Consider the following 16,845-nt stretch of genomic DNA (forward strand, 5'->3'; position numbering starts at 1 on the left):
TTTGTTTCTATTCTATAATAATAACATATATTTTCTATAACTATTGTCATATTGTGGTATGAAACATTCCAGACGATGGTTATAAAGTTGTGTACAGTGCTCACGTGCAGTAATATCAACAACCGACATAATTCACAGATGCGTCTGCTGATGAAAAAAAAAACACAAAGGAATGCCACTGAGTTACGACCGACCCCAGAAAAATGCTGGTCAACACCTTCTAATCATTTCAAACCCAAACAGGAGAACGGCTGCTAGCGTGGAGAAGTGCGTCTTCGAGCAGTCTGGCCGAACTACCGTCCTCCGAGAGCACGGGCATTTCTTCGAGGTCTCTCAGCACTTTGTTGATGTACTCCGCAGCACCAGAAAGATGCGCTACCTTGGCACACGCCGCATGAAGGGCCAGGTAGTCTGGCGACGGAACCGGGAGGAGTTCTGGATCGATCGTGGTAAAGGTGACATCATTTGGAAGTTGTCTGAGGTACAGGTCAGATCTACCTTCCAGCTTATACTTATTTTTTGTTTTCTTTTTTTGTTCTTGTCATTACTCTGTGAACAAGGGAAAGTATAATCACGTACTGTTACAATGAACCAAATCTCCAAAGCATCGAAGCTGCGATGCACGGAGGGCTCCAATGTCATGACATTTTCCAGGCGATGGATCTTGGCGCCGTTCAAGTCATCAGATAAATTTTTGCGGCTACTAAAGGTATTCATGATACTCCAGACCTAGCAGCATAATCAGCCTGAAAAGAGCAAATGAATATTTGGCAGAAAGTGGGTGTGCAGAAGTACCTTGTCCGAATTCGCGGTATTCAAATTAGTTGACTCCGACAGTATATGAGCGCACTCCGTGTACGTAAGGTTAACCCCTTCACTTCGGGCTCTGCCTGCCAACTCTTCACTCCTCATGACGGAGATAAAATCATAGGCGCCGGTGACCACACACCGAAACCCGTCACGGACAAGGGCCTTCACAATGACCGAAGTTAGTGAATATGATTGATTGAAATAAAGCGAAGCTGACTTTATTTTTTGCGGTGGAATGACCCTGCGGTGCCTCCTCCAAACAATCCTTAATCATGTCTGCCATCGTGTCGAGGGAGGGACGCGACGCGTGATTTGAGGGCGTGGGTGTCGGTCCTTTGTTGGATCGAACTGGGATGATTTAGATGTACGCCAGTTGAGTAAACAAATGCGGGGATACATACAGGCTCGGACGTAGTGGTCGAAATACATCTTCCCGAGTTGAACTAGCGCCTTTTTGTCTTTGCACGATATGATTTGCTTGTAAACGGCGACCCGTGCACCGATATTCGGGCCATAACAAAGAAGGTAGCCGAGAATGCGACAAAAAATCATTTGCTCTTTGGAGTTTTGTGCAGGGCTGGCGTCGGCCTCGATCTCCTCCTCGAGGCGCAAACATATCTGATAGGCACTGTTGAGGTGCGGGAATTGCTCGGAATGGCACTGTAAATCCTCTGGGAGCTCTCTAGGAAGCTTGCTCATTGTCGCAGATGAAGGACTTGGATGGGTGGTAAGGGCCTGATCTACGAGTCCCCAGCCTACCGTGGGCCGCCACGCTCAATTGATGGACAAGAGGTCAGATAGTCGCATATAACTCACCAAGACCGGGTCCGCCTCGGTACACCGCCAACTGTGTTCAGACCAAGTTCAGACCGATTGTTCCATGGTCACGGTTGGCCCGCATCACGAATACGTGACAGACGCGTTCCATGTCACGCTGACAACTCCCACTGTCAGTTCGTCGTATAGGTACACCACGGAATATTAGGGGCGTTCAGTTGTATCTGCGAAAGCGGCTTTCGTCGCTTTCTCAGAAAGCAGCTTACCGGCACATGACTTTTGCGTGATCCGAGGATCATGTGCAGACTGAGAGTATATGCTAGGGTTAGCGATGGGTCCCCGGAGTTTGTGAGGTTTTCCACCGGAAACCCCCGATGTTTCCACTTGAGGGGTTAGCTTTCCCAGATTGGGTCTCCAGCCACCATCGGCGGCCCGGCAAACGTTTGCATTTTCCCAACCCTAGCTAACCCTAGTGAGTGATCACAGTCACGGCTAGAACGCAACAACGTGCACATGATGCTCAGGTCATGTGGTCTTAAGCAACAGCGACGAAAAGCCGCTTTCGCAGATACAACTGAACGCCCCTAATTTATGCCTTGGCTACACACTATACTTCAAGGTCGTTCAAATTCGTGTCCCGCAGACTGAAGAATATAGTGCTCTCCCGTCGTTCGGCGTGCCTTGAGTCCTCTTTCCGCGATCTCGCGATTCTCGTCGTTTCAACCAGTTGGCTAGTGTCTGTTCCCATGGCTTCTCATGCACACCCATGGTCAGGAGCAGCTTTTCCAATTTCAGCTCTCAGCATCCGTCTCTTGTTGGAATTCCTATGTGCGAGCATCTGTTGCATCATCTGAGATCAACGCAGCACAACAGCTTATCCCCGAGGCTCTTCAACGAAGAGAGCCACCTCGCGCCAACTTCACTCTAGCTCTCTTTGCAATGGGATCACTGCAGGTCAAAGAGTCGCCGCGCCACTTTGGCAGGCTCGCTTGCAGTGGCGCGGTAGCTAGGACCTCTATCTTTCTGTGCACTTCTGGTGCAGCGACCATTCACAAGGTTGCCGCACCAAATTTTTCGGGCTCACCTCCAGTGGCAGGGTATTTAGTACCTCTATCTCTCGGTGCACTTCTGGTACAGCCGCCAATTGCCGCTGCCTAAACACCAAATGACTCCCGACATAAGCAGTGAAACGGTTTAATGCATGTCGTTCGACTCCGTTCCAGGCGAGCTCATTCCCATTGTTGTTGTTCTTGACCTCTCGGCGTCGTGTCTTGGGGTTGATAATCATAGAGGTATATAGAACCCTTTATCCCTCGATTCCACCCCCTCAATTATTTATCTAACCCTGACTCAGTGATGGAAACCGATTGTTGGAATGACAGAGACCTCCAGCAGCAACAACTGTAAAGAGTTGACTCAAGACACATGTGCTGTCGATGTTAGGCCTTCCCTTCCTCACCCCCGTACCTGTGTAATGCGATCAGTATTTTCCTGGCAATCTGGTGGTACATTCGACCGCTCTCGAGTCCTCAGAAACTCAACTGATTATTTTGTTCCCAGCTTATTACCACGGTCTTCTTGTAAGTCTTCTAAAGCGGTTATAGGTCTTCGAGCACAGCTTACCTTCGTCTCCTACAGCATCGGATCCCTACCTACCACACTGCCCATCGCGTTCGTGCTCCAATTCTCGACCATTCTCGCTCTTGCCTGTCTCTCGGCGAACTGCTTCAGGTACGCCACCTCCCCATTTCTCAACTCAATACTGGCGACTTGTGGCGCAGGGCTTCCCAGTCTAAACACGGCCGGCGGGGTCATCGGGCTCGTCGCCTCGTACTACGGCGCGATTTCCAGGTTCTATTTACGCCGGAAGACTTTCAAAGCGATCCGCGTGCCACAGATCGACCTAACATATGACCCTTGAGTAGGAGAATGGATGAATCGAGGTGGTCGTTGCTACAAGCTAGCCTGAATTGGGCGTTTGGCGCTCGTGTCTGATTGTCATGGTCTTTATTCTGGAGTCACAGTTTCTATAGAATTTTATCGGATTTAGATTCGCGGTAGAGTGTCTTGCTATTGTGCATAATTCGTGGCTAGTCTCACGGATGCATATGCCACTCTGACTTTGGCGCCTGTGCCGCGCGGGGAAGCCCGAACCCAATAGGCGCTTGTGTTAGAATAATAATATTTAAATTGCCGGCTCGACTTTGTAGCCATGGGACGCAAGCCTAGCCCGATCGGGGCTTATCGCTTACAATGCGTCGCCCCGCGGCGAGCGGCAGGGCCGGAGCGACGGAGCGTGCGCGTCACCTAGCCGACAGGCAGCACGAGCCCCGCCCCTCCGCCCGCGATCATCGGGCGCTCCCTCGCGTCGCTAGACGAATAGATCCGCGAAGACCTTCCATATCGGGCTGCTTGTCCCATGAAGCCTCAGAATCGAAATTCGGCATGGGACGCGCAGCCCGCTGGGCCGCCAGCCAAAAACTGCGTGTCCCATGAAGTTGCGATATTCTTCATGGGACACGCCGATTTAGCCCGAGAACCGCCACGTACTCGCTTAGATGAGTATCTTTAGGTAATCTGGCTAGGAGCAACACATCCACTCAAATCCCGGGACTCCTGTGGCCTCGAAAAATTCGCAAAAATTGCTCGATTGTACGCTATAGCACCCCTGTACATGTACATAAAAATCCCCACTCAAAAACACGCCGGGACGCCTCTGCAGCATGAACTCTGTCGCGCCCGTTCGACATCTAGATCTCCACGGGCGGCGAAGATCCGATCAACATCCGCGGGCGGCGAAGTCCGATCGTTTAGGTCACCGTGTCCCAGGACGTTCTAAAGGCTGCTTTACTCCTCAATCTAGGGCTGAAGTCAGCTACACATTAATATTGGTGACAACAACGTCGGAAGATGTTTTCCTTAGGTCAAAATCGGTCAAATTTTGGTTACTGTTTTCCCTGAATCCAACCATCGTGGAATCCGACCGAACTGTGGCCATGGGTCAAACTTGTTACATACGCGGCGACCCGAAATTTAAACATACCACAGAACCCGTTTCAACGCTCTTTCCCATGGCCAGAATCTTTAGGATTGTACATTCTTCTAGGCCTCCTGCGACTGTCGATGAATCAGCTCCTGAGCTGATTCATCCTTTCACCATATTGCGTCACCTCCTGAGCATCTGGATTCCCCACACTAACTGCATATATACTCTCCCGGAACGACTTGAGCTCGCCCTCATTTCAGAAACTGCCTTTACACCATGTCAGCGCAGCAGAAAGTGCTCTTCCTCCAGTCTAAGCAAGGGAAATTCGCGGTCGGAACGACTGCGGTACCGACCCCTGGCCCCGGCGAACTGCTCGTCAAAGTCGAGGCTACCGCGTTGAACCCTGTCGACTGGAAGATACAAGCTGGAGGCTTTATGATCACCGAGTATCCTGCCATTCTCGGTGGAGATGTTGCAGGCACCGTCGAAGCGATCGGCGAGGGGGCTACCGGGTTTACTGTCGGCGACAGAGTGTAAGTCGTGTGTAATACCACGAAATTAAGTTCTGACCACGTTGCTCTACCGTCAGGTTGTCACAGGGCTTGATTGGACATCCTACACATGCTACGTTCCAACAATACACCCTCGTCTATGCAGATGTCACTGCTAAAGTATGTCTCCTAACTTGCCCGTGCATCTTGGCGTCTTATAAAGATACTTCTAGATACCGAGCAAGCTCACGTTCGACCAAGCGGCGTCGATCCCTCTCTGTCTTGCAACCGCTGGGCTTGGTCTCTTCTATCCCGAGAACCTGCAGGCAAGCGCGGGCTTCTTACCTCCTTGGAGGGAGGGTGGCCGCGGCAAGTACGCAGGCCATCCCATAGCGATCTTTGGCGGTTCCTCTTCCGTCGGGCAATTCGGTGCGTTAGTCACCTTCTTGACGAAGCAGACAGATGTTGAGACGTTCCCGCAGCGATCCAGCTCTCCAAGCTCGCCGGGTTCTCACCCATCATCGCCACCGCCTCTTTGCACAACACGGAGCTGCTCACGTCGCAGGGTGCCACGCACGTCCTCGACCGGCATCTCTCTGCCGCAGCGTTGCAGGCCGCCATTGCCAAAATCACGACCGCGCCCATTGAGACCGTATTTGACGTGATCGCCCTGCAAGACACGCAGAACACTGCGTACCAAGTCCTCGCTCCGCACGGCAAGCTTCTCCTGGTGCTAGGGGATCAGGTAGACCCCGCGCTGAAGGCGAAGGGCGGAGACAAGAAAATCATCAACGTATTCGGAAACACCAACGTTCCAGCGAACCGCCAGGCCGGGCATTATTTGTATGCTCAGCTCACGGCGCTGCTCGAAGAGGGCGCAATCAAGGTACGCGTGTGCGATCCTGGGTGGCGGATTGAGGCTGACGCTTTTCTGTGGTGTAGCCGAACCATGTCGAGGTGCTGCCGGGTGGTTTGGCTGGTATACCGGGCGGACTTGCGAGGCTGCAGGCCGATAAGGTCAGCGGGGCCAAGCTCATCGCGCGCCCACAGGAGACGGCGTAGACCGTCGCGCGTCCAGGTTATATTTGGAAGTTGTAAGAGCAGTTCGTACACCGTGAATCTTGTATTATCAGCGATTTTTGTGTACTAAGAAGTTTGTACGTCACACTTTGTTCTGTGTATGGACGGATTTCAGATTGCCTGTGTTGTTGTGGACCATCAGCAACGGGCATGTTGGTGCGACAAAGTTCACTAAATCTTCCTCCTATTCTGGAGTTTACTAGCCCGCCTTTCACTTGCATTATTACCTGCGCGTGCCCAACAATCTTCTCCTTGGAAGGCTTCCTGGTATCTCGTTATCATCATGTGAACTGCAAGGCATATCTCCTCGAATATCTCCCGTCATTGGATTCTGAACGGGCTCGCTCCGCCTTTTAGGCGGACGTTCGCTTGCAGATCGCTGGCATTGTATCTGGTGTCTACCGAACCTACTAACGATATTAGGCCAGTACGACTATTCGTTTCTAAGCAAACTGAAATGCTAGCGAGCAAGTATTTCGAAGACGGGAACCCGAACGTAGGAAGCTTTGGATGCACCTTGATCGCGTTGTTGCTATAGTTGTAGGCGTTAAGTCACCGGACTGCAGGCTCACTCGCAGGTCATGGGGCACGAAACACTTACGCGCCAAAGGGATTCATGAACTCCCATTGCACAGGACCGTCAATAAGCCTTACATAATACTCTCCGGGTGGGAAGGATGACCGCTGGTAGGCTTGCTGGCAAGTTGAATGATAGCTCTTCTCAGGGAGGAACAACGAGGACGTACCGGAAGGCCATTGGGGTATTTCCTTGGATCAGGAGAAACGAGGATAAAATACTGCTTTCTCTAGAATTTGGGCGCGATGTGTCAACTTGGAAGGAGGACGTCATGCGATTAGATTACATACTCCGATCATGTTTGATCTAAGCGCGCGTCTTCGATAATTCTGCGGCCAGACTGCATGCGTCTGTGTATGCGTCCCCTCGGATCGCGGGCATCTCTTGTAAGATAGAGTTCTCGCGGACTGGTACTGGTAGCCTACATTCTGGAGAATGCTCAGAATCATTGACTTCGTTCGCACCTTACGATTGGTAGTTTTCCCTCTGCTGCAATTTCCGCGGCCCTCAAATTCCTCACCCATAGTATCGTGAGCTGGTCTACAGAGCAAGAGTTGCCCAGAGTCACCTATAGTAGTTGTCATCAACGAACGAATAAATATATGTGCGCAGCGAGCGCGAGGTCACAGAATAGGCTATCATGTATAAATAATCAGATTCAACGCTTACTGGCGTCACAAATGCGCGACGCCAGGGCAGAACACCGAACTATTCGGTGGGTGCAGAGCAGAGAGTTTCATGAATCGCCTCTCCAGCCTCGACGGACATCGCCACGAGCCTCCGTGCGTCACCAGATCCCTCGACCATCCACCATGAATATTCGCACCTGGTCTGCCAGTCCACATGCGGGTGAGGCGTAGATTTCAGTGATATGTAGCGCAGCGAGGGACCTATATGTTTCCAGAGTAGGTCTCTCATCTGTGGCACGGTGTGCCCAAAGCCCGTATCCGCCACAGAGATACGGAGACAGTGGAGGTTCAACGAGGCGAGGAGTGGGGGTACTACGTACTAATAAACCGAAAACCAGAGGTCAACACGATACCACAATCGCATCATCAAGATCGAGTGTGCTTACCAGCCATTCAGAAACAGGGACAAACAGTCGATCACCATTTTCAAGCGCTCTCATGGTATCCAACTCTAGATGAAGATACCTGAGTTGTGGAGAAAGCGCGACGAGGCATGTCCAGAATGGACGCAACGGGTATGCGAAGATTTTCAGTGTGAGCATCAGGGGCGGGACGAACTGCAGTACACGCAGTGCTTGTACAATGCCCTCTTCTGTCATCGCGGTCCTGATCCAAGATGCGTCAAGGCTTACGTTGCGGACAGTGCCCAGCGTAGGGGAGAGAATCACATCCGGTGCGGGTCCCAATATCTCGCCCAGCCACACCTCCACACGGTCAAGATTTCGGAACGAGAATAAAACTGCGGGGATCTGAGCATACTGGAGGCTGAGGTACTCCAACGCCACGAAAGGCGCCGCCGGTTGGCCCACAAGCGTGTCATCTTCGATCGTGATGTTGAATAGTGAAAGCGTCACTGCGTGTCGCAGAGTAGAAAGCTGAGAGAGATGGAGTACAAGCCGAGGATACTCCATAGGGCAGAGAAGCTGGACTTTCCGCGGCTTACTGCGCAGTCTAGGGAGCATCTCCCGCACATGCTCGCGAGCATCAAAAAGAGTGACGTCCTCGAGGTCCTCGAGGGCAGCGAGGGCAGTGCCGATCCGCGGTTCCGCCTCGATGAAGGTGTCCGAATGATGCATGTGGATCGACCGCAGTCTGAGAGCCTGCTCAAACACGTCCGCGAGGAGTGCTGCGTTGGGAACGTCGCCCACAGGAGCTACGATGACGATCGCGCGCAAAAGATGCATGCGGGTTTGCGGGCTGCTGAGCATGTATCTGCAGAATGCGGTGAGTTGGAGGCACGTCCCGCGAACTATGGACGAAAGTGCCTGAGGGAGCGCAATGAGATGGAGATGGCGACAGGTCTCGGACAAGCGGAGAGCATCGAGTGGATGGAGAAAAGAGGTAACAAGGAAGAGAACATCGTCGTTGAGGGACAGGCTCATGCTGTCCAAGCGTCTGTTGCGGTCACCTCGTGGCAGAGGGCGCTGGTTTAGGCTCGCAAACTATTAGATAGGAAGAAAGAGTCGTTGCTGGAGGGGATCGTACGAGACGCTTGAGAACGTAGAGACGTGTTCGAGAGGTCGACAGTGCGCTAAGCGAAGGCGCGCAATGGTCTGAGTGTGAAACGACCGGAAGGGTAAATGCTCGCGAAATATAAAACTAGAACAACATACGTCTCTATAAGCAAGGCTTCAGCGCAGCGTGACACTCCCGACCGTCGCGCTCTAAACTTGAGCTTGAAGCTGGAAACGTTGAGGGACAGCAGGCTCATGTGCTGTCCAGGCGCCTGCAGCACTGTCACCGCGGCAGGCGCTAGTCGTGAGGCGCTTGTCTAACTTTCCTTCTACCGCGCTTTCAGGGCCATGTGCTGACGATCGGGGTTCGCGCTTCGATATCCTTGGGTATCTATGGTGTTGAAGTACCACGCATGCGTATTATTGCAAGTGACTAGTGACTGGTCAAGCAAGCTGGTGAAGTGAACGTTCTCGTCGGATAAGCCGGCCGCATACCTCCTGCCAAAATCGGCGACGCACCCGCAAAGGTGATGCGCTGGTCATCTGAAATGCACTCGACTTGCTTTTTGTCTGCATACCCCACTACTGACATAACCCTGCTCGCCAGATATCCAGTATACACATACGGTATTTATCATTCGTTGCTGGGTCTTTTTCTGGAAGTTACTAGCTTGTGGTTCCGATTTCCTATACATTCTCAGGCTCGACTGAAACCTCAGTAAATAGTAAGTGGTTGAAGATCCAATGGGGACTTCTACCATCTATATTATTGTGCTCCTCTGGCCATCTTCTGGGTAACTTACGTCCCCGTGCATATCATGGAGATATCGAGCGACTTTCACCATATGGTCGGCAGACCACAATCTGGTGTAACTTGTATTGTTCCAAATGGAGGCCACTCAAGCCACCGAATCCCTTAAAGTTAAATGCGGTAGCCAGAGCAGCGGTCGACCACATCCCACATCCCTCAAACCCCGTCCTCCAGCACTTAGTAGTTCTCCACCAAATAATGAATATGTTCAAGCGTTTCTTTTCAAAGGCTCACTCGAACGGATACGCCGCTCTGCGTTCTTATGAGGAGACGCCAAACCCTATGCAAGATATCCATATTCCCTTCCACACCTCTCTTCATTCCCTCCACGAACTGCCACGGTTGCCCGCTGCCCATGTGCACATCGATCTCCGTCTTGCGAAGTCATTCGGTGGCGCCACAGCGTCTGACGAGTCCTTTGTTGTCCCTCCCATACGATGCGCCACACCGCACTCTTCATTTCTGCGATTACATATCATACCGGAGTTCCTCCGCTGGAAAACGATTAAAAGCGATGTGCAAGAATATTGTCGCTTGATCGGCTGGGGCGTTGTCGTCGTGCTATCGTGCACAGCAGTCGCGATAGCATGGTCGTGTTTTACCGTGTTCATAGGTGTGCTGGTTTTCCAAAGCACCCACTCGGAGCCTTACACTGGCGGTGTATTCCTCGAGGCAACTGCCGGAGCTTCTATCCTGGGTGGCGCAGCAGGATTGCCGCTGTACAGCAGTTACCCAATCGTGGTGATGGGTCCCGAGAGGAGGAAGGCGCCTGTTCGTGCCAATTTTTTTTCTTGCTTTGCTTAGCGATTATTCTGCATCGGACACATGGCACGTTCCCTATTGTTGGTCTCTAAGGCGATTTTCTTTGTGCTGCAACGTGACGCGAACATCTCGCCGCTTGCTTTGTGGCTGCCGGAGTTGCTGACTGGCGTAAGCGCCGGGCTTTTGAGCTATATAAGACCCTACGAGGTGCGAGCTTTCCTCAGTTAATCCCCCTCCTCCGCACTTCAACTAGACATGCAAAAACGAACTTTGTTATCCCGAGTCACCGCTTATGAGCTCTGGACCTCATTCAGACAAACTCATCCGTGGACTGCACACGTTATCTTGCAATGGACGTGCGTTAGCTCGACTGTCTGTCTCTTCACTATCCTAATGATTCCTTTTCTGCAGTGCCGGCACAGCACATATGAGAATGCGTATCAAGCGTTGTCTAGTCAGTAACTTTTCCGTGAGTTCAAGAACTGCGCTGACATTATTAGTCTCAGATGCGTTTGCGGGTTTGTATTATATGCAGAGAAATCGACGGTGCGGAGTGCGGCCGCTCAGCGCGTGACCTAGGATTTCCCCTCTTTCATGATCCGTATATATTGTGCGTCAGAGTCTTCTTTCGCTCACCGATACTGATGCCACTGCTCAACTCAGGTGTGAACAATCTATGTCTGACTCCATGGCAAATATGGCGGACGTCAGTGTACAGTCCCCGTTTGTTCAGCAGGAACACGCTCTTCCGGGTCGAGCAGTACCCTCCTCACGTAACGGAGGATTTTCCATCCCTGCTCATGGAGCACCATGGATTACGGATGTGCAAGCGCCTGCAGCACGCGGACCAGAGCATCTTTCGCTGTGCCACGCACCTCCCGTCGGCATTGTGGTGTTGTCCGATTTTGGGTTTTGGACGACAGGAGGGCTTACATCTGCTCGAAACTGACTGTTTATTGCAGGGTTTGTGAAGAGAGCTCAGGTTTTCGTCCACCACATTCACAGTATTTCCCGCACAGAATGACAGATTCCCCTATGTACGTCCTTCACCATGTCTTTCAATAAGACGATCTGACTAAAAGCTACAGGATGACCATGGATGGGCCTGCCCAGGGGAGGTGGGAAAATGGGGAACTGCGCCATCCGACACCTCGCATCTCTAGCTACTCTTGCAGGAGCTCTTAGGCATCCTGCTGTCATCGAGGTATGCGATGTTGAGGCCTAAATTGTCTGTACTAATAAAAGTTCAACAGAGTCAGCCAGTAGTCGAACAGGACCAGCTAGTGATTGAACAGAACCAACCTGTATTGGACCAGCAACCAATTGAACAGAGCTACTTAGTGGTTGACCGGATTCCGCAAGAGCGTTGCACGCCCTCGCGTGAATTTCAAACAAACGCGGCACTGACGTTCGAATTCTGCAACAATGGAGATAAGTTCTTTCCAGCGAGGGACACCCTAATTGAGAATTTTGCCGGACTACACCCGGCGTGACGAGGTCGTGATCAACAAAGGCTACGGGCGAGAAAGCGCCAAGCCGATGATTCGATTCTTCGTACGTTTTCACTCGCCCTCCGAGATCATATTGCTGATTTCTTTTCCCACAGTGGCTAGGTCAACGAACCGAGGACTACCGTTGCTGTTTGCTTACCTGGACACGGAGCTCAAGCATGGAGCTGAAGAATGGCTATGTGTGGAAGGTGATCCACCTCCGGGACCGAAAGGTCGAGGCGAGTTCGCGCGCCGCAGACTGCAATATGTTGAGTTCGACGTTCAGCGATTCTTGAAGATTTCGATGTCGGTTCTTTCTATCCTGTAATGTGCATGTTGTATGTGGAGAAGATGTTCGTCTCGGTGCTGGTTCTATCCAATCTGTAACGTGCATCTCGTCCGTTGGAGTCTCCGTGTTGGTTCTATCCACTCTGTATTTTGAGCATTGTACTAGTCCACTTAAAATTCATATCTGTAGATGAGCTTGTTTACCGTGTACGTCAAGACTAGGTAAAAGAAGAATTAGTACATCTGCGTGGATGTAGAAGATAATATCATGTCAATCTTAGTAAATGTTGAAATGCCAGTCACTTTGGAAGTAGCGAAGCACCAGTGTCACTCACCTCTCCACACACCACTCTCCTCACCTCGTAAATTCTAACTTTGCAATCCCTCGCTCTTGCAATCTGGGCATTACAGAGAGAATATCCTGCTCCCAACCTCTCGCGGAGTCCTCGATGTCGCCTGCGGAAGAGACCGGAAGATCATCTGCTCTAGCAGGGAGAACTGTGGACGGGCCAAGATGTCCTCAATGCCCGCGCGCTCCATCCGGAGTAACACATCTTTCGCACCGTCCAGCGGCGTAGCGTTATATCCACAGTGAAATGAAAATGTCAACGAGCACATTAGTTGGCTGCATATGTCGAGATAGTAGCTCTTTTATCCAGCCAAAATCTGTACGATCAAGACGGATAGTAATCTGGAGCGACCGAAGGCTCGTCAAATGAACCATGCTCAAGCCTTCTTCTGGCAAAACTCCATCTACCTTGGGCTCAGCATAAGAAAGACTGACCTGATATAAACAACTCCATCCGTTCATTGTCTGCTCTAAATGTGAGATGCTGAAGAGACGAGCCGACAGCGCGCAGTAACTGAGCTAGCCCAGTGAGTTCTACGTCGTCGATCTGAAAAAAAGTAGACACAAGAACTGCAAGCAGGGATAAGTACTACGTACGATGAGATCATTCCATTGGAAGCGGGACCTGTAGCAATCCAGCGCAAACTGATTTGAGCCGTGTCCCAGCCAAGATACGTTCCAGAATTCAACAGCAAGTAAGTTCGGAAAGCTCGAGACTAGGCGGGCGAAGTCCAAGAAAGTCCGAAATTCGACGTGAAAGAGCTGCAGATCGGTAACGGAAGCAGACACGTGGATAGCTAAGAAGTAAATTCGATGGAGGGGAGCCACAGACGGCGTGGAATAAGGCGATTCGATAGTAAGTGACGTCGTTGCTCGCGTTCTTAATCCTAAATTGTCCCACGTGCTTTTCCCCAGATGCGTAGACACACTTAGGTGAAGTTCGTCATGTCTAAGACTAACCGCCGAGTCAACGTCGCCGTGTTGCTGGTGCTCGGCCACCATGAAGAACCGCCGCCGCTATGAACCACCACCACCACTGTGGAGACCGCGGCACACTGTAAACGTATGGCTCGCGGACTCGGACACCTTTTGGCTCACCTTCGAAAAGGCCCATAGACTGCACGTAACGATTAACGCGTAAATCCCCGACGCCGCCGTAGCGGCAGTTGAGCGGCCCTAAACGCACTGCAATTTCGCAGATCCTCCGCTATCCCACTGGCTGTTTCACCCATATCAGTATCGTGAGCCTATCGACAGCGAAAGGGCGGTCAACAGTACAGGCAATTTTCATTGACGATGGAATAAACATCCGAAGTGAGGGAATTATCACAGAACCAACGGCTAAGACTGTCATCGAATACGTGAGTAATTACTCGCTCCCTAGTGCAGAACAACCTACAGGTCCGTATCGCAAACATCGAATTTAATTCGCAACTGCAGAGCATAGAGTTTCGTGAATGGCCTCACCAGCCTCGAGGGACATCGCCACGAGCCTGCGTGAGTCGTCGGATCCTTCGACCCTCCACCATGAATACTCGCACTCGGTCTGCCAGTGCTCATGCTCGATGGGCATAGATTTCACTGACATGTAGCGCAACGAGGGACCCACATGTTGCAAGAGTATGTCCTGAATCTGCTGCCGGGGGCTAGTGCGCGTATGCGCCACAGATACACGGAGACAGTGGATGTTCAACGAGGCGAGGAGTGGGGGTATTACGCGCTAATAAATAGAAAACCGGAGGTCAACGCGATACGACAATTGCATCATCAAGACTGAGTGTGCTTACCAGCCATTCAGTAACACGGATAAACAGTCGATCACCATTTTCAAGCGCTCTCATGGTATCCAACTCTAAGTCCAGATACCTGAGCTGTGGAGAAAGCGCGACAAGGCATGTCCAGAACGCAAGCAACGGGCGGACAAAAATTTTCAGCGAGAGCGTCAGGGGCTGGACGAACTGCAGCACACGCAGTGCTTGTACAATGTCCTCTTCTGTCGTCGCTGTACTGATCCAAGACGCGTCGAGGCTTACGTTGCGCACAGTGCGCGGCGTCGGTGAGAGAACCGCATCTGGTGTGGGTCCAAGTATCTCGCCCAGCCACACCTCCACACGGTCGAGATTCCGGCACGGGAATAAAACTGCGGGGATCTGAGCATAGTGGTGGTACCTCGAGATGCTGCGACGCCACGTAAGTTGTCGAGGCGCCTGCAGCACTGTGGTCACTGCAGGCGCTAGTAGTAAGGCGCTTGTCTACCTTTCCTTCTCACCTGTGAGGACCACATACAACTTCCCCTGCTCACAGGTGGTCGCACAACATTGGCCATAAGGCGATTTCATCAAACATTCTCAAGTACGTACTCCGCATTGTTGATTACTTGGCGAAATCCTCAAATCTTGCGCTGACGATCGGGGTTCGCGCTTCGATATCCTTGGATATCTCTGTCGTGTTGAAGTACCACGCATGCGCGGAAATATTATTGCAAGTAACTGGTCAAGCAAGCTGGTGAACGTTCTCGTCGGATAAGCCATACCTCCGACCAAAATCGGCGATGCACCCACAAAGGCGATGCGCTGGTCATCTGAAATGCACCCGACTTGCTTTTTGTCTGCATACCCCACTACTGACATAACCCTGCTTGCCAGATATCCAGCATACGCATATAGCATTTATCATTCGTTACTGGGTCTTTTTCTGGAGAGTGCGCATCCCTAGCTTGCGGTTCCGATATTCCTGTACGTCCTCGGACTCGACTGAAACCTCAGTAACTAGTAAGTGATTGAAGACCCAATGGGGACTTCTACGGTCTATGTTGTTGTGCTGCTCTGGCCATCTTCGGGGTAAGTTACGTCCCCGTGCGTATCGTGGAGATATCGAGCGCCTTTCACCATATGGTCGGCAGACCACAATCTGGTGTAACTTGTATTGTTCCAAATGGAGGCCACTCAAGCCACCCATTCCCTTAAAGTTAAACGCGGTAGCCAGAGCAGCGGTCGACTACATCCCATATCCCTCAACCCCCGTCCTGCAGCACTTAGTAGTTCTCCACCAATTAATGAATATGTTCAAGCGTTTCTTTTCGACGGCTCACTCGAACGGGTACGCCGCGCTACGTTCTTATGAGGAAATGCCAAACCCTACACAAGACATCCGTCTTCCCTTCTACACCTCTCTTCATTCCCTCCACGATCCGCGGCAGTTGCCCGCGGCCCATGTACACATCAATCTCCGTCTTGCGAAGTCATTCGGTGGCGCCACAGCGTCTGACGAGTCCTTCGTCGTCCCTCCCATACGATGCGCCACACCGCACTCTTCATTTCTGCGATTACATATCGTACCGGAGTTCCTCCGCTGGGAAACGATTAAAAGCGGCGTGCATGAATATTGTCGCCCGATCGGCTGGGGCGTTGTCGTCGTGCTATCGTGCACAGCAGTCGCGATAGCATGGTCGTGTTTCACCGTGCTCATAGGTGTGCTGGTTTTCCAAAGCACCCAGTCGGAGCCTTACATTCAGGCCACTGGCGGTGTATCAATCGAGGCAACTGTCGGAGCCTCTATGCTGGGTGGCGCGGCAGGGTTTTTGCTGTACAGCAGTTACCAAATCGTGGTGATGGGGCCAGAGAGGAGGAAGGCGCCTACTCGTGCCAATTTTTTTTCTTGCTTTGCTTAGCAACTATTCTGCATCGGACACATGGCACGTTCCCTATTGTTGGTCTCTAAGGCGATTGTCTTTGTGCTGCAACGTGACGCGAACATCTCGCTGCTTGCTTTGTGGCTGCCGAAGTTGCTGACTGGCGTAAGCGCCGGGCTTTCGAGCTATATAAGACCCTACGAGGTGCGAGCTTTCCTCAATTAATCCCACTCCTCCGCACTTCAACTAGACATGCAAAAACGAACTTTGGTATCCCGAGTCACCGCTTATGAGCTCTGGACCTCATTCAGACAAACTCATCCGTGGACTGCACACGTTATCTTGGAATGGATGTGCGTTAGCTCGACTGTCTGTCTCTTCACTATCCTAATGATTCCTTTTCTGCAGTACCGGCACAGCACATATGAGAATGCGTATCAAGCGTTGTCTAGTCAGTAACCTTTCCGTTTGTTCGAGAACTGCGCTGAGACTATTTGTATCTCAAGAGTGCGATTGACGGGTTGGGGGAGCTTTAATTGCCGCGGGCATTGCCGCCCGGTGCGCATCTTACCGTGAGTACCGCTATGCTTTTTCTCGTATTAGCCATACTCACATAACTCAGGCAATCTTCGACTCGTGCCATTCTGGGA

At 51.6% G+C, this 16,845-nt stretch overlaps 3 protein-coding genes across 3 annotated transcripts; 1 reads left to right on the forward strand and 2 right to left on the reverse strand.

Moving 5' to 3' along the window:
• Positions 1-229: 229 nt before the first annotated feature.
• On the reverse strand, positions 230-1,509 carry SCP_1203730 (hypothetical protein; the record flags this gene model as incomplete). Its single annotated transcript, XM_027763255.1, has 5 exons — positions 230-526; positions 580-729; positions 796-972; positions 1,028-1,158; positions 1,212-1,509. 5 exons carry the CDS (start codon positions 1,507-1,509, stop codon positions 230-232), a joined length of 1,053 nt encoding a protein of 350 aa, XP_027619056.1.
• Positions 1,510-4,849: 3,340 nt separating this feature from the next.
• On the forward strand, positions 4,850-6,126 carry SCP_1203740 (GroES-like protein; the record flags this gene model as incomplete). Its single annotated transcript, XM_027763256.1, has 5 exons — positions 4,850-5,106; positions 5,163-5,244; positions 5,298-5,493; positions 5,547-5,950; positions 6,007-6,126. 5 exons carry the CDS (start codon positions 4,850-4,852, stop codon positions 6,124-6,126), a joined length of 1,059 nt encoding a protein of 352 aa, XP_027619057.1.
• Positions 6,127-7,429: 1,303 nt separating this feature from the next.
• SCP_1203750 (hypothetical protein) lies at positions 7,430-8,792 on the reverse strand (the record flags this gene model as incomplete). Its single annotated transcript, XM_027763257.1, has 2 exons — positions 7,430-7,729; positions 7,797-8,792. 2 exons carry the CDS (start codon positions 8,790-8,792, stop codon positions 7,430-7,432), a joined length of 1,296 nt encoding a protein of 431 aa, XP_027619058.1.
• Positions 8,793-16,845: the final 8,053 nt, after the last annotated feature.

Source organism: Sparassis crispa (genome assembly GCF_003851025.1).
Source record: "Sparassis crispa DNA, contig_000010F, whole genome shotgun sequence".
NCBI classification, from domain to species: domain Eukaryota; kingdom Fungi; phylum Basidiomycota; class Agaricomycetes; order Polyporales; family Sparassidaceae; genus Sparassis; species Sparassis crispa.